Source organism: Sturnus vulgaris, chromosome 6 (assembly GCF_052056855.1).
Source record: "Sturnus vulgaris isolate bStuVul1 chromosome 6, bStuVul1.hap1, whole genome shotgun sequence".
Taxonomy (NCBI): domain Eukaryota; kingdom Metazoa; phylum Chordata; class Aves; order Passeriformes; family Sturnidae; genus Sturnus; species Sturnus vulgaris.
Window position 1 is genome coordinate 11,730,684 of NC_142248.1, and position 18,259 is coordinate 11,748,942.

The 18,259-nt window shown below is 41.2% G+C and overlaps 1 protein-coding gene across 1 annotated transcript; it reads right to left on the reverse strand.

Moving 5' to 3' along the window:
- Positions 1 to 272: 272 nt before the first annotated feature.
- On the reverse strand, positions 273 to 17,784 carry LOC106848940 (cytosolic phospholipase A2 epsilon-like). Its single transcript, XM_088166590.1, has 22 exons — positions 17,758 to 17,784; positions 17,025 to 17,108; positions 14,338 to 14,410; positions 13,248 to 13,384; positions 12,735 to 12,866; positions 11,238 to 11,278; positions 10,661 to 10,687; positions 10,519 to 10,561; positions 9,824 to 9,887; positions 9,460 to 9,629; positions 9,239 to 9,319; positions 8,461 to 8,498; positions 7,668 to 7,803; positions 6,863 to 6,999; positions 6,232 to 6,454; positions 5,424 to 5,538; positions 4,963 to 5,100; positions 3,637 to 3,744; positions 2,431 to 2,622; positions 1,892 to 2,058; positions 1,320 to 1,506; positions 273 to 767 (listed from the first exon to the last, which is right to left on the reverse strand). The coding sequence occupies exons 1-22, from the start codon at positions 17,782 to 17,784 to the stop codon at positions 559 to 561; spliced, it is 2,529 nt and encodes an 842-aa protein (XP_088022716.1). The 3' UTR covers positions 273 to 558.
- Between the last annotated feature and the right edge of the window lie 475 nt (positions 17,785 to 18,259).

Consider the following 18,259-nt stretch of genomic DNA (forward strand, 5'->3'; position numbering starts at 1 on the left):
GACAGGGTTGGCCCTCGTGGCTGCCAGGGCACTGCTGACTCACATCCAACTTGCCACAGACTCCAGGTCCCTTTCCGAAGCGCTGTTCTCCATACAGCATGTGTTTTTCTCTAAGCATGCAGTGTGCAATGACCCCAGTCACAAACCTGTCCCAAAGGTTGCTGCTTGTCTCAGCACCACCTTGCAAATACAAAACACAAGCCAAGTTAATAAAATATGCTTTTAATGTGGTCTGCTGTAAAGATGTCAGGCTTAAACACTTAAATCTCTTTCTCAGGGCAACAAGCACCATGTTTATTATCATTTTAGCACCTTCTCTGTGGCTGCCCATCCTCTGTACCATACAACGATTCATACCCCATTGTTGTAACTTAATTGCAATGATTTGCTGCAGTGAAATTCTTCGGAGAAAAGGCTTTTCTTCAGTCTTTTTTGTTCACCTGAGATTACCATTTAGTGGGATTGAGCAGGAATGCTTTGAAGCCTGCTAGCTGATAGTAACAGACCTTCAGTCCCTCGGTAGGTTAAGGGACTAAAAGCACCCTCTCTGGCGTGACATTATTTCTTTATCTGCCTTTTCCGTGCCACTGCTGTGCGCAGGGCCTGTATAATGAGGTCTTCATTATTGAGGATGTTGTATTCCCCCAGCTGAACCAGGCGGTCGTACTCCTTCTCAGTGTACTGAAGGGAATATGTTGAATACGGGGAGCAGCAGCCGTAGAGATCAACTTTGCCATCCTCCATCTCTGACTCTGAGCGCCTCTGACCTAGGAGGAAGGGGTGAGAAATCAATGCTGAGAAAAACCACTCTGGTCATAAACAGAGGAAGGAAAGGAGATGTCTCTCCACAGAGAGACCTCACAGTGTAAATTACTCATTTGGCTTTAATTAAAAAAAAAAAAAAACAAACAACAAACAAATAATTCTTATTCAAATTGACAGCTCAGTCCCTGGCTCAAGTGCATACCAGTGGCTTCACAGGATAAGGGGAGAAAAAAAGGTGATTATTCTACGTAGGTCTGCACTGTAGCTCTTAGCTGTACCTGAAGTACAGTATGTATCTATGGATATACACAATATTAGATACATCAAAGTTACCTGAAAACTAATTACCTGCAAGATAACTAGCTTAGGAATTTAAACATCACAGCTCTGGCATCAAATCTCACATGGTTAAAAAAATTAACTTCAAGCAACAGAAACGTTTGATATACTGAAAAGAGTCAACAGTGAAGTTCAAAAGTTGGAGTATTAAATATATTCCTTTTAATAGGCTGTCCATGATGGAAACTTTCTTTTTAACATGTTTGAGTACTTGCCTGGTGCTTTGTATTTTTGGAAGGTATCATTAACTAGTGGGAAAAACAGCAGTACTGGTGCTCCTGGAGTCTCAGCACCGTCAAAGAGGTAACACTCCTTCAGGTGTTTCCTGTCTTCTTCACTCAAGTCCACTTTGGGAAAAATGATTCCCTGCTCAGAGCAGTACTTGCAGGTCTGGTCCAAAGGCTGGATCAAGGAACAGAGCAGTACTAAGACTTAAAATAGGATTTTAAGTCTCAGGATTTCTTGGAGTCCAGTAATAAAGTAGACATTTTCTAAGCTGTTTGTGCAAAAGCTCTTAATCCCTAATAAAATGCACTGTGTCACTGGAAATAAGTTTTTTTGTTGCCTTTTTTTTCCCGAGTCTTAGCACAATACAGTTTATTATACAAGAAAAACAAACGAGACTACATGCAGACTATATAAGATGTATTGCTCTTCATCATTAAGTTAAAAATGCTCACAGTTAAGAGTTATTGGTCTTAGGACCAATATAAAAAGTATCCAAGTGTTAAAAAATTATAGGTATAGCCATATTAAAGAAGAAATAGACTGTTTCAATTACTCTCACCTGTATCTGGGATCCTGCACTATAATTTAAATGCAGGATGACATCCACCTTTCTCTCTGGTTTTAAAAGTGGCATGATGCTTGTATTGATGAAAAATCCAGTATCTACCAGAGACAGGAATTCATCTGATTGTGTCAGCTGGTTGGGAAATGTGTCTAACACAGTATCTGAAAGAAAAAATAGTCTTCCTGTAAGTGCAATACTGCAAAACTTGTTGGCCTGTTTTTCCACCCTTACACCATGTCCACAGAGCCATAACTGGTTACAGTCCTTGGGGAAGGGAGATTTGCCATATCCCTTCTCTTCTGCCCTCTCAGCTCCAGTCACACACAGTTTTGGACCTGCAGCAACAACATTCGTGAAGGAAGGACCTGGTGGCCCAATCTCCACAGGTGAGTGCCACCACCAAACCACTGACATACAGCTCAATGCCACGCCATGCTATGTGTCCTGCAGCATGGTCAGTCACAGGTTGATCTAATAGAGATTGTGCCCAAACCTGGCCTCCAACCTCAGAGAACGGGTTCAATATCAGGTACCTTTCCACCTGCGGAAGTGCGTGTTCTCCAGGTAGTCGCTGTGCATCTGGAAGCCGCGGAGGAAGTTGTGCTCCTGGGCGATGCAGGCGCGGTCGGTGAGCGCAGAGCGCAGGGCTCTGCCCAGGGGCCCGGGCGGGGTGAACAGCCGCGTCCGCAGCTCCTGCGGCTGCGAGGGCAGCGGGGGCTCCTCCTCTGGGGGAAACACTGATAAATCACACCCATCCCATACACTGCACTGAGACACAGCCCCTATCCCATACACTGCACTGAGATACAGCCCCTATCCCATACACTGCACTGAGACACAGCCCCTATCCAATACACTGCACTGATACAGCCCCTATCCAATACACTGCACTGATACAGCCCCTATCCCATACCCTGCACTGAGACACAGCCCCTATCCCATACACTGCACTGAGACACAGCCCCTATCCCATACACTGCACTGAGACACAGCCCCTATCCCATACACTGCACTGATACAGCCCCTATCCCATACACTGCACTGAGACACAGCCCCTATCCCATACACTGCCCTGAGACACAGCCCCTATCCCATACACTGCACTGATACAGCCCCTATCCCATACACTGCACTGAGACACAGCCCCTATCCCATACACTGTGTGTATTGAAATACAACACCTGCCCAACACACAGTATTGAGATACAACACCTGCCCAGGACAAGGTGCGAAGAATCCCAAGGAGGAATTCTTACCTCCAGAAGTCAAGGTAAGTAATAAACCCTGATGCTTTCCCTTTTGAAAAGAACCAACAACCAAAAGTGACCGAACAAAACAGAAAGTTAGAAGCTACTCTTACTGGACAAATACCATTTCCTTACACAGTAAGGCTTGGATAAAACCCCCCAAGATACGGTGTCAAACAGCAATAAAAGTCTGCTCCAGACATACACGCATTTGTGGAACAGACTGAATGTAGGCTTTGGAAAAGGACAGCTACTGTGCTTTGTATTCCTGTAGCTCCCACTTGAAGCAGACAAAATCACTTTGCTTTATTAATAATTTACAGATCAATCTTATTATTGCTGAACGTTTTAATCACCTACAAACATCAGTGTTGACTCCTGATAGATCACAGCACTGGAGATTTTTAAATTATTCAATTGTACTTTGCAGTATGAGACATGTAACTCCATTTAACAATAAATACACAGTGAAAAAGAAATATGGTTGTTTACCTATATTGTCAATTTGGTCCCGAGTCCATCTGTGCCAGAAATCTTCTGATGAATGGGACAAATTCCAGATATATAACACATTGAATGAAAATAAACTACTCCATATGCCTGTAAAAGAAAAGAGCTTTCTAACTCAAACATTCACATATTATGATTCTCAAACCGCAAGAATGAGATGAAACTTGTGAAGTTTGGTTTTTGTTACTTTGTTTTAAAAGCATGACGTGCAATTTCTGTTTGGCTACTGGTTTTTAAACCTGATTTTTGGTATCCAGTTTTTGTCTTACAGTACTTAGGGATAGAGATCTTTGTGAATTAATATGGAATTTGTATTTTTAGGAAAAAAAACCAACAAGTATCATGAAGCTTGTATAAAAAGAAAGGATGAAAGTTTACAATCCAACAGATTTGATGTGGAATAATATTGATGAAGGCATAAGTACAACATAATCCTAGAGCATCTGCTTTTGTAGGATTTCCTTTTTGAGAATAAGCCTGTTAACACACCAAAGGATCAGTTTTGACCATGCATTTTTGAGCTTGAAAAGCAGTTTCTTTGGTTATCCATTAGGGCACAAGTTCTCGTTGTTTTTTCATTCAGGGGGTGCAAATGTGTGACAATCCAGCACAGACTGAGGCTAAAATACTACAGTCTCCTTCCTGCTCGGTGGAGTGGCCAGCCAAAGAGAAGCTTGCTTGTGAAATCAGTCACAAGCTGACAGCTTGTCAGGAAAACACATATCCAGGCTCTGCTTCAGTCAACAGCAAAAATGTCTCAAGGATGGCTGTGCTGTTCTCCCCCCAGCCTTGCCCAGGCCGTGTGGAACCTGGAGCCAGTGACATGTGGCCTGGGACTCTGGAGCAGGAGGGTCTGGCATGCTCCAACACACCCTGATGCAGCACGAAGGCTCATGTAAAATGTTTAAAGGGAACATACAGAATCCTGACTACCCGTGAGACAGGCAATAGGCTCGGAAGTTCACCCTTCTGGGGTAGCATGAGCTGAACTTTGGATTCCCAAGGACCTCAATTTTATTGTTGTAATGGAAGCCATACTATATTTTAATCAAAGCCTGTATATAACTCTTTGACTGTCCCTTTGAATTGTCTTCTTTACTGTAAACTGAATCCATTATAGTAAGTATTAATTCAGCAAAGAGATATTTACCCTCTCTTGTGAAACTTCCATGTTAGTCCTGCACCAATACTTTATTAGTGTGTAGTTTATATAGCTCACATTAAAAAATAAACTAAAAATAAAACTAAACAAAAAAGCCTGCACCACAAAACAAGCAATAAAACAATTTGCTGTTTTCAATAGCTTACCTTCCAAGAAGCAGATCCTGGATTCAGGGACCTTCTTCATCAGTCGTCCCATGAAGAACTCACTGCCAAAATCCTCAGTGCGAACAAAAACTCCATACTTTTGCAATCCCACCTCATATGGGGTGAACTCCACCCATTCTGTAGAAAAGAACCCAGAGAAGAGAACCATGTTTTATTACAGCCCTCACAGTAATTTTTTTGAGTCTAATATTTTGGACCAATGGCAATGAGTTATAAGCATGCTGCAAATGAAAATTCATGAGCATGGAAAGGCTTTGGAGTATTTTTGAGTCTGTTGCATAGCCAGTCAAACTTTTACCACAAGGCTATTATATGAATATACATCAGCTGAGATTCTGGTCTTCAAATAAGAGGGGGTTTTTAGACTGTCTAAAAAGACAGTTTCACAATTTACTATCTTAAATATAAACACAAATGACTGTCAGAAGTCTCATAATTACCTTTGAAATCCAGAGTGCTGTAGTTGTTCTTGACATTGACTGCAGTGTAGATAGGAAGTGGGTTCTGACCACGATCAATGGCCCATTGCTGATCAGAGAGTCTGTGGTTGTCTTTCTGTGATTCCAGAAATACGGTTACACAGAGACAAAAATTAGCATGGCAATATTATCTCTGCATCTAAGCTTGCAGGGCAGAAAAAATCCTGCCTCTAATGTATAATATGTGCTCTGCTTATCTTCTGAAATGTTCCATATTTTTCAAAATTCCCATAAGCATTCTGTTACTGAAATACCTCCAGCCATCCAATCTGATGCCAGATTATTTGATGATGCATTAAGATGAAAATTAAAAGAAAAAATAAAGAACAAAAGCAATACTTTTGATATAAAACATATTATTGAATTATGCTGCAGCTTTATGGAAGATCTCACACCTTTCAAAAGTCTGCAGGTCCTTATGTTAACACCTCTCATGGGCGTGCATAATGTCTGCAATTTTGATATTTCTTAACAAGTAACTTACTGAATATGAAAAATCATTCTTAAACTGTAATACTGTTTCAAAATGCTAGTCTTGGAGTTTTCTCAGAAAAACATATTCAAAATTTCACAAGCAAGAATGCTGATTTCTATCATGGATGAGTATCTACAAGGCTGGCACCAAATGTTTTAGAGACAGCTGCGCATTTGCTTGCACAGTCTTGTAGCAAACTGCTTTTCTCAGAGCCAACAGGAAAATATCTTCTCCAGAAATAAATTTTCAGAAAATGGTAAGTGACTGTAAGTGCTGCTTTATGATATACTGTACCCCATCGTGCAAAAAAGATTCCAGGACAAGACCCCAGAGATCTATAAAAGATGTTTTGCGGCCCTCTCTTTTCCGTTGGGACAGCTGCTTTTTGTAATACTTCAAATATTCCAAGGAAAAGGAATTTATTTTGCATTTTGTCATATGTTTTCGAGCCTCACTGATTTGCTTGTCGAGATCCTTTCGTGACCATTCAGCATCTCTGTACAAGTTTGACATGGTCCTAGGAAGAGGAAATACATATTGACGAGGGAATAAAAGGCACACCAAGGTTTGAGGTAGGCAATATCTACATTTTATGTTTCTGTTTGAAGTTCTTGATTTGAAATTAAGGTTTCCTGTCTTCAGTTCCCTGTGAAACTGTCACGTTCCCTTTGAAGTCACAGTCATTACTCCTGTCAAAACAGCTTTTCCATAAACCATTTTTAGAAAAACACTTGTTTTCATGCAGTTGCAAATTATGTGACTTCCCCCCATGAAAAGACTTTATACTGTCAATTTTGGAAGCAGATGAAGAAGTATGACTGCTGAGAAGTTATTATGGGTAAACTATTGTGTGTCATCCCCAGCCTGCCTCAGCACTTTGGTGCCATCAGGGAGACACCAGCCAAGGGCTGCCCATCCCACTCACCAGGTAGTACCAGACAAGCCAGTCAGGTAGGTGGCACAGTCCAAGACATTGAGCTTCTTGAGCCCCCTCAGGCTGCCATAGAGTGCAGTCAAGGATCTCATCCCTCCTCCCGTGGTCATGACAGCCACCACCGGGGTCTGTGCAACACAGGGACACAAAGGGTCGGTGTCACACAGCAGCTGCACCTGACCACAGCTCTCAGCAGAGACCTCCTGATACCACAGCCTGACACCACCACGTGTGCCCAGGCACAGACTTCTTTCTAAATGATTCCTGCTGAAATATAACCTACCATTTATTTTATAAAGGAGAACAGGAATAAAAGCAATGACCATTTTTGCTTAGATATCTCACACTTGTTTCCGATGAGTTCAGCATAGATGTTTGGTACAAAACAAATAAAAACGTATTAGTTCAAACCAAGAGAATAGTAAGAGAGAAAAAAAAATCAGTTGAAAAGGCAGGAATTACAAAGAAATCTCACAGGTCAAAGAAAGGAGGGACTATCAACAAGGATAACAATAATAGGGTGAAGAGTGTAGAAGAAGTTGTTCTTATATAAGGAATATCTTATCAGGCTCCCAAGAAAGGTGTAGCAAGAAAAGAGTTAAACTCAGGATAGCAGCAAAGGACACAAACAGCAGGGTCAATTTAGAAGTATGGGGCAGTATTGAAGGTATACATAAGTTTTAAGACAACGAAAGATCAGAAAAAAATTAACTGTAAAGAAAAAGAGGTTGTATTATGCCATTATGCTTTCACTGCTAAGCACTGGGGAGATGTTTTAAATGCTTTCCCTACAGACCTCATGGTCCAGCAGATCCTGTTCCAGCTGCAGAACCTTCTTCAGAGCAGGAATAACATAATTCTTCCTTTTGGAAAGAAAGTCTTTCTCCTGTTTGCAGAGGTCAAATCCTAAACGCACATCAAGGTGGTCTGGGCTGAAGCAGAGATCAGGAAAAAAGAATATTCCATTTTATTATTGGTAGACAAGCTCAGAGTTTCCAATGTAATAAAATGTATCTGACCCACAAAATACTACGTTTACAGGAGGTCCCTTTCCTACACTCCCAAGCAAGTATACAATGCTGCATGAAAGAAGGATAGAAAAAAAGGACAGATAAATTTCTAAGACGTTATCAAAACAAAACCTAAGGAAAGACATTCCTGCAGCTAATTTCTGGATTCTCTCATATTTTAGTGAGCTGAGAGCTATAGGAAAAACTTATCATACTTTCTTGAATTAGGCAGAAATTTTTCCTAATTCATAATCAACATTTCCAGGTAACCGTCTGTGCTCTTACCCAGTGTTAAAGAAAATGTAAAACACTGTGCTGAGCATAACAGTGGGTAGCATAATTGACTTGTAGCATTATTTTTTCTGTTTTTATTTTTATGCATATTTTTTCATTATTCACGTCTCAGTATGGGTTACCCACGTGTATTATCCACTACACTACATGCAATTGTTCCCAGCTCATGTGAATGCCACATCACCTACAGTCCTGCTGTGAGTGCCTCCTCCCCAGTAAAGAGCCTAGGGTGAGATGAGTTCAGCTAAGTAAAAGTTAACCTCCAAGAGTGGCCAAGTCTCTTACCAGTCTTCTGCCTTCGCATATAAATCGAATCTTTTATCCTGGAAAGCAAGAATGTGAACAATGTGAGTGCTGACAACCTGCTTCTTCCCTGCAGCCTGAGGAGGAATTTTATCTTGTGCCATCCTAGCAATGTGGGTACAAATCAGGAGCACTGAATAATCAGTAGCTTGAATAATCCAGCAGCCTATGCAAATTGTCTGTAGTGTTTTACTGAAAGGGAAGTTGTTCAACAATTTTTAATGTTTTCCAGTAAAGGTAACATCTGAGAATAACTGCTGTTTACAGAATAATGATAATGTAAACCTTACCCATCTCTACTAACAGTACCTCTGAGGCAGCCAGCCAGAACTATAATTCTACAAAGCAGCAGTTGTTCCACCCTTTCTGTGGCTTATACCCCAAAACAGTCGTGATCCTTTCATTCTGCATGGATTTTGTTAACCACAGGTCTAAAAGTGTAAAGCATTTGTCAGCATCAGCAGGAGTCTGATGCTGCCTCAGTCAGTTCAGGTGCCCTGCTGGTGTTCGAGAAGGGGAAGAGCAGAGCTTCAGCATTAAGTGTGAAGTAAGACTGGGATGCAGTGGCAAGATGCCCCACATCTGTTCAAACAGAATGAGGCACAACCCGGCCTCAATGCTCAAAGTCCTACCACTGCTAGGCTGTGGTATTTTTGTCTGCAGGCTTACATTGTCAGAAAGTACCATGGTAATCACCAGGGGGATGCAGACTTCCACATCCAGGTTTCTCAGCCTCTCCCACAAAAAAGCAGGTACTCACCTCTGCTAAGATCAGGTTTTTTCCACTTGGAATGGAATGAAGTTCCACATTTGGAAAGCCTGTATCATACACACGTGAGTGCTGAAAAAATACAAATAAACCCAGGCTTATATTGTAAGGAATGTTACTCTCTGCCCACAATGCAAATTAATGTTACTATTTATGGTGTCTAATATTTTACATGCCGTTATTATGTTTTCTAAAGCTCAGTTGTAACATACCGAGGAGGGAGGTTGTTTCTTCGCTGGTAGTGTAACATCCAGCGTTGGCTGCTTGTATCTGGCATAGTGGAATTTGGCAGGAGAGGAGGAGCTGAAGACCAGATTAGATCCCAGCACAATGTCCTGGGTACCTTCATAAGAGCCTTGCACTTTAAAGGAGAATTCTTTTTCTATGGAAATGACACAAAAGCAGACACACATTAGTTTTCTCATCAAAACTTGTAACAAAAACTCTTACAGAGTCTATCACAAGGCTGTTCTCATGATTTGGATTTGTTGGGGCTTTTTAATTCTTACATTAAGCCAATTATGTTCATAATATTAGCACATCAGTTAAAAATAGCTGATGGAGAAATAACCTTACTTGATTTCTTCTCCTTTTTCTTCTTCTCAACCACCTGAACTTCTAAGCAGCAGATTTTGCGAGACTGTAAGAGATGTGAACAGTAAAATACATCATGGCACGGAATTTTCCCATATCACCTTCTATTTCCTAGTCTAAATGGGACAGAACCAGGGCAAGGCAGGAGTGCAGTGTGGATGAACAGGGCTTGCAGAAGGGAGAAGACAAAGTGAAAAACAGTACTTTCAGGATCCCAGAGATGTGAGGATTCTTTTAAATACAATTCATGAGCAAGCAAAGAAAATAAATGAGAAAATGTCAGGGATGGGAAGTCCCTGTGTAAAAAGCACAGTTATGAATGTGGGAAATGATATGTGCATGGGACAGGACAAACCCTCTCACTTTGGCAATATGGGAATTTGGGACGAGTGATGTCTAAGGAAGAATTCACTGCTGCACTGATGTCTCAGATCTAAACTACTTCCATGTGTTTCCTATGCAACAGTGAAGGAGTGTTGGGATGGGGGAGCTCCAGGCTGTTCCAGCCACAGTGTCTCCAGAGGTGCCATCCACAAGGATGTGTCAGGATGAAGTGGGAAATGGCAATGTTTCAGTGCTGGCTGTCTCAGTCAAGGGGTATGTTGTCCTGATGACTGTGAGTCAAGTGAAATAAGTGTGGCAACAGGACAAGAAAGATGATGAAATACAACACTCACCACTAGCACTCCATTAGTAATGATGGTTTCAGGAGGGCCTGAACTAGGAAACAAAAAGAAAAATGCATTTACAACTCATTAAAATTACAGTATAGTTCATAAGCCCCACCCTTCTCCTGATTTTCCTCTTGCATATTTTTACCTGCATATTGGATTTGAAAGAAAAGTCCTAGGAGACTCGTTGTACAAGTTTCCTCACTCTACTATGTGAAGACACAATTGTCATCCTACTGGTTCATCCAGTCCTGGAGTTCAGCAAAAATAAAAATGCCAAAGGTGCTCTGAGGCCAAACTATGTAGTGATTTTATGCTGAGTCCTAGGATGGTTTCATGGAATCCGATTTTTTTAAAAACCATGCTTTGTTGGACGATAGAACAATAAAGGCTCTGGATCAGAAATCGAGTGCATTATTGCATTCTGTGTTCTGAAGGGAGCTGGACCCACTTGCTGATCTCAAGCACAAGTCCATAACAAACCAGAAACATTCTGGTCTCGAATAATGTTCCCTACATTAGACAAAGAAAAGGTTCTAGGGTGCTCTCCCTGTTTGCCTGAAGTTCAAGGGAGGTCATCCTGGCATTCACCCATTTGTCAACACAGCTCATAGCACAGATTCCTTGGGAATGATGCACTCTGAACAATCAGACTAGTTTATTTCATGCCTCTGAACTGCTGATTCTTTTTGGTCCAGGTTATGTTTCATTTCTTGTTTACTCACATATTATCCAAGGCAAATCCCACCTCCAACTCCTCTTGTCTCTGGAAAATAAAGCAATAAAAATTATTTTGGTACTAGTTTACTGGAAGTTCTCATAATGCAAGTCCTCATTCTCACAATCTAGGTATACATGCACTGTTTATGACCAGCAGAGCATTTAAAATAGAGGCACACACCACCTCACATCTGTGTGTCTTGAGCCTCAAGATTCTCTGCTGATAGGAAGCTTGTGGATGGCTGTCATAGCAGTTTTTAACACAGAAATCGTTTGGCTAGCCTGCTTCTGCTGGGGCCTAAGGGACAGACCTAGGAGGAGATGTTGTCTCATTCTGAGTCTGCCAGCAAAAAGAAAGGGGGTCTGCTGAAGGGGAGAGTCAAAGCCTTCTGGTGTCAGGAAGAGAAATGGTGGCATTCAAAGAAGTTGTGGAAGAGGAAAACATCTTTGTCTGGCAGCAAGCTGAGGGCTTTGAAACAGGTAAATCTGAAATTAAGGCCTGGTCTCTGAAGTGGTGAAAAAGAGTAGAATCCTCAGGGAAAGAAAGCACAGACAAGAGGAAAACAAAAGTGAAGACAGAAGGGATGATGAATAGCGAAGTTAGATCATGCTGTAGGCTACTTAGTTGCTCAAATTAAAGACACCAGAAAGTTAATAATATAGGACAAAAACGTTTACAAAGGCTTGAAGAGTATGAGCTCCAAATGGTTTTGTGCAAACACAAAAGGAAAAGGTTTGGATATGGCACCACTCTAAGTGATCAGCTGAGTTAAAACTAGCCAAAGTTTTTAATTTCACCAGAGCTTAGTGGAAGTCCACACACTGCTCCTTTGGTATTTTGCAAGGAATGGAATTGTCAGATAAGGAATTTAAAGACAATGAAATGCATTGGGTGTGTGTAGATAAGGTAATTCCTCAGCTGAGTGGTGCATGACAGATGCACAAGGCAATGTAAGGGAACTGGAAAAGGAGAATGATAGACAGAACATACTGGGAGATGGGGTGTACAACTTTCAGTCTCCCTGAACATTCAAGATAGGATTATTTCTTGCTGCCAAGCTGGGTGGTATGACTTAGACTTTACTTAAACACCCATGTCACATTCCATAATCAGCAACTAGTCTGGTTTGACATTTTTTTGATCACGGAGTTTTTACTTCCTAATTATTAGGCTAAGTAATAGGTTATGACAAAAGCATCAGGTGCTGACATGGACACCCTCCTTGACCCTCGATGGGAGCAGCCTCAGCAAAGTGACAATTTTGCCAATAAACCTGAAATTTGTGAGCATCTATGGCCAACACCAAACCTTTCAGTGTGCCTACAGATCCAGATGTGAAGAGGTTTTCCCACATCTGAGAGAAAACCAACTTATTTTTATGTGGCTAGACAGCTGACACACAACGAGGAAAAAAGGCAAAAATTTACAAGTGAAATTTTAGAAAGAAAAGCTAATAAACACATTCTTGCCAAGCTATTCTATTTCTTGTTTCAGACCTCACCTGTGAATCACACTTGAAGTGCATGAAGACTTCCTCTCCCAGGGAAAGTTTTGCTATGTCAAAGTACACCGTGAAGAGGTGGTCATCCTGAGTAACCACATCCTTATCATAGAGGGCCAGCTCCAGCACATTCTGGGAAAAAAGAAAAGGGCTTTAGAAATGTGCCAGGTTTTATTCAAAGCAGGAGATCCTGGGATTGCTGTTGTGAGAAGTGAGATGACATAAGGAAGAAGACCAGGAAGGGAAGGAAGTGAAGAGGAAATCAACTCCATGTTGGCACTGGCAAGGTGGAATGGGAGGAAATCACAAACATTTCAAATGCCATATTCTACTATGGCTGAGAGAGACAATCATCGTTCATGGCATGGAAAACCATCGTGAGGATATGAGTTATTCTCACATCTTTCTCCATCTTCCTTGCCTCTTGAGAAAATTGCTTAATTCCCTCTGCAAAAGGATAAAACCTCTCAGTAGCTCCCTTGATCAGTCACCAAAAACGTCCCAGTTCAGTACCTTGACCTGACTCTGGATCCTGAAGTAGAAAGTTTCATTCCAGACTGGATCTTTGCAATTCTTGATGGCTTTAGTCTGAAATTTGTCATTTGAAGCAGTTGGCAGCCACAGGCTCACGTAGCAATCAGTATGGCTCACTGTATTAAAAACACAAATACATCTAAAATGAGCATTTGCTCTAGAAGAAAGAATTAATTGAACAATATGAGGTTTTGTTTACAAAGAGAGACACTATGATACAAACTGGCATATTTGCTCAAAATAAACAATACAATTTAGATATGAGGAATGGAGAAAAAGGAAGAGTGACATGATTCTTCTCTAAATAAATGTGATCAGAAATATAATAAATACATTAAACACAAAGGGTTTTCTCCTCATTCTGTGTCATCAAACAATTAGTTTAGCCAAGGATAAAAAAATCCAGGACAAATGCAGCAAGCATTAAGGAAACAAAGTGATATCTTCTCTTTCAGCCAAAGAGAACATTAGGAAAAAGCTTTCTGATTTCTGCATAAGTAAAGACACAATCTTCTATTATATTTTGGTTCCAGGCCAGCAGAAGACAGAAGAGCTACAAAATGTAACAACACCTGATGGGCTTTTATCTGGAAATGCTGGCACACAGAGAATTAGGGTATGGTAGTTTAGATTACTTAGCATTGAGAAAACTTTGAATACAGGCTAAATTTGAGACAAGGCTTCTCATCTTTCAGTATTTACTCAATTAGCGCAACCATTTTGTGTTCTTTGTCACATAAATATACTCCAGAGGAAAACATGGAAGATCTTTCCACATTTTTGCTTTCAACAGATTGCAGAGCTTTTCCTGCTCCCTTTGGGGACACAGAGAATTGTGTGTGATAGGCACAGCTGTGACCTCATGGAATTACCTCTGCACAGAGCAAGGGCTGATGCAAGGAAGAGAAATACACTCCGTGTTCACTGCTGGAACCAGTGCACCAACAACAGAACTTCCTCCATTCATGGAAGAAATCTAGAAAGAACCTTTTTTTGGAGCAGACCTAGTTATTAGCCCATGGAGCTATTAGCTCCACCAGCTCCTCTATAGAGCACTACAGATACTCACAGACATCTGCTTGGTGGATATTTCTTGCTCTTATGACTCTTACAGTCAGTAAGTAACACAGAGAAGATTCTATCTGCAGGGAAAAAAACAAACATGCCAAAGAGAGGAATGAATGCTAGATAGCATATTTAGATGACAGAGGTGATCAAGAGAGATAAACACTCAACTCAGGAACAATTTAGTTGAATTTTCTATTTGATTATGAAATGGCCAATACATTTATTTTCCTGCTAACATCTAAATCAAGTACTAGAATGAAATACTTCTTTTCTTCTGTAGCATATTATGAGGACTTATCCTATTAGAGCATTTATTTGTTTTTTATCTAAAATCTGACCGCATAAAGTGCTAAGATTCAGTCCCAGCTTGGGAGAAGATTTATTTTTAAAGTTTCAAAGATAGAAAATGAAGGCATGTTTTAGACCTTTTTCAAGTGATAAAATTATTATTGTGATTACCTTCTATCCAGTCATTACATACATTCGGTCTCCTGGGCTATGAGATATGATTTTCTCATATTCCTGCTCTTTTAAATGTACAATATTCTGCAGAGTTAAATGCTGACCTCTGATCCCCAAACCGATTTTAAGACCTGAGAAAGAGACTGCTGCTTTGCACTTCCACCATGCTACTTACTATGCATGAGTTTTTCATTTATAGGGATATAGCTGCCCTCTTGAGTTAAGGTCACCTCTGACTACTTCTTGTGAGAAATCTCTCTCTAGTTTTGAAGTATGTAAACTCTTCACATTTCAAGCTTCTTTGCACTGTTTTGCCTAAGAGGTGCAAACAGTGTTTTACACCTGATAAGAAACTTGTTTTTTCCCTCTTACATATTAGCTCATGTTTCTGACCTCATGCAAGATTTCTTAGCCTCTCATATTGCTCTTCTGATCTCATATTGGAGATTTGAGTTCATATCTCCTCTCCCTTTACCATAAAAAACCAAATAAATAACTTCCACATAACTCATTTTTTCTACCATCATGGAGAGGGAGGAATAGACACAACATGCTGGAATGCAAATCTGCAGGAAAATTCTGCTCCAAAAGACCTAAAAGGCACTTAGCACAACTACAGGGCCATGGACAGGTAAAGACTTCACCTGCAAAATGACTGTAAAAGAGCATTGCCAGCCCTGAGGTGGCATTAGCATGACACTGACCTCATAAGACCCACTGAGAAAAAAGTGTGACACAGGTACTGCAGGAAAGGAGAACAAGACTTTTAGCTGGACTGTCTGAGCAGAACAATTTGGTATGTTCTGTGTTAATAATGTCCATTCATAAAAAGTGAAGTGCATCAGTGTTCATAGACTTAATTGAATATATGTCCATGTGAAGTCTCTCCAAATGTTTAACCTGAGTGCATCAATGCAGGCACAGGGCTGATGAATACATGTTGAGACTGGGAGCAGTTAGCAAGTAGGCTAATGAAGAAACAGGTAAAGTCAGCCTCCAAGCAACCAAGATATCCCACTCCAGGAAAAGACAGCAAGAATATTTGTGCTGTGCAGCTGCACAACTGGTCATTGGGTGTGCAAATCAAGGGTGTCAAACCACTGCTAAGGGTCCCAAGAGTAGCTGTGGATCAGACTACCAAGGGCACATGAATTTATGTCTAAAACCTAACTCCTAAAGGCAAAGAAATGAGGCAGGTACAGAAAGTGCTCAGTAATTACAGAACCAATAACTGATGCTGTCAGTGGCTGGCTTTGGAGAAGGCAATTCCTGGAAGGGTTCAACTCAGTTTCATGGATCAGATCCCCTGGAGCCACCTTTGTGGTGATCCCAATGTGCCAAGAACAGATTGAACAAAATACTCAGGCATGTGGATGTGGCCTGTCATGACCAAGGAGCCTCGGCTTAGACATCACAGAGCTATAAATAACAAATGACCAAAATCCTGTCAGCTTTGTGAGTTTTGCCTAAAAAATTTGAGGTGTTTGGTGCTTCAACCCCTGAAGTGTAGAGAATTGTATTGCAGAGTGTATTTTCTCATCTTGGGGTTTTCCATTCAGCTAATCAAGAAAAGGTTGGCTGTTCCTTAAACTCTGAGCAGAACACCTGCTGCCCAGCAACTGTCCTCATCACAAAACAGAACAAGGGAGAGTTCCTAATTTTTACTAAATGGCATTAAACTAGAGAGAGGAAGGGTAAAAATATTTTCTAGCACATCTAGCCTCTCATTTCCTAGAGGAGAGATTTCATGTCTGAAGGCTCCCAGAAATCTATTAGTTTTTACTAGAGGTCAGAAGAAGGGTTAATTCAGGAAATCAGGTGTTGAAAATCCACTTTAAGATTCTGCCCTACTATTGTGAGAATAAATGGCATAATTTTCCAGCTATCTCTGCTGGCAGGAAACTTGTCCTTGTGCTTTAGCAAGACATGTGCAGAGAAAGCCTATTGAAACCCATTCTTTTAAAGATATTACTCTTGTTTAAATAGAGATTGTTCCCCATGTGCCAAGGACAGGAAGCCACACTAGGAATTTAACATGAAGCAAGACTGTGTAAGTGGAATGATCAAAGTGATAAGCGGGACAGTGCCTCATGGAGAGAACTGAATGGGTTACAGTAGCTAATTACATTGTTGGGCAGATGCTGAACCCTACCTGTTTTCACCCAGCCTCCACCCAGCAGGAAAGTCCCCTTTACAGTTTTCTTTTGAAATTCTCCTTTGCAGTACCTTTGTAAGAGAAGTCCACTGATTCCCATCAGGATTCAGCTGCATAGCTCCGTCTCCTTGTTGAGAGGTTTGAGTGATCAGCTCCTGGAACAAGAAGGGTCAACGTTATCCCTGGAAAAACCAACATTTTCCTTAAAGGCAATCCTCTTTGGGAACTGAGAACTTCAGAGGCACAGGGACATGGAGCCCATGGTCAGCGCTGGCTGTAGAGCCCTGGCAGGAGCTGAGGTTTCCTGAGTGCCCGGTGCCACTGCCTGGGCTGTGCTTGCCCCACTAAGCCTGAGCAGAGGCGTAGCAGCCAGGTAAGGTCCGCCCTTCATGACACACGGGGAGGAGAAGCAGCTCCTGGCCCTGGCTGTTAAAGGAACAGCAAACCTGTCTCCCATAAACACACCCTGTCATTAATCTTTCACCTTGAAGTACACCTCCGTGCTATTTAATACTTATTCTGAAGTTGCATATATGGTGTCTCTCAAATTAATAAAACCCCTCAATATTCAAAATGCTCCCCTTGTAAATATGCTCTTACTCCCAAGTAGTTTTCATTTTCTTCCCGTGGTTTTCTATAACTTTTAAAGTTTCAATATTGAGGTCCTGAAGCCTTGGCTTTCTTCATCCTGCATAGAGTCATTATAGTCAATGGTAGGTCAGGAAAGTAGTATCATCTTTGCACTACATGCAGCACAACCACTCGAGACCTCTGATGACTTGCTTTGCTCTGCACCCTTCTTACCTGAGACAAATTGCCATCTTGGTCCATTGTGGCCGCGTTCACACACACATCCAGTGTTATCTGTGGCAATGCAATCTCACATCTCCCGGCTTCCACAGACACCAATAGCTCAAATGTCTCAGATGCAGGTGAGCAACTATTTTATAAACTGACTCAGAGCCCCACCTCTGACTGGTTTCTTACAACCAGTTACTCTCCTCCCATTTTCCTATGGTAGGAAGCTGCATCCTGTGGTCAAATACGTAGGAAAAAATACTTTTGCCTATACAGCAGGTGGAAGTACTGTGTTTGAGTCACTTTGCTCTATACTGGCCAAAGGCAGGTTTAGAACTAAACATAAGAGAAGGATGCCCTCTTACCTGAGCACTGAACTTCCAACTTAGCAAGACCTCAAAGCCCACAGAAATACATATTCTGCAATAAGCAATAGCGTATAAATTGGATTTAGGTTATCTGTGACAGTAAGTAGATACAATAAAACTGTTAATGAGAAAAGTAAAAA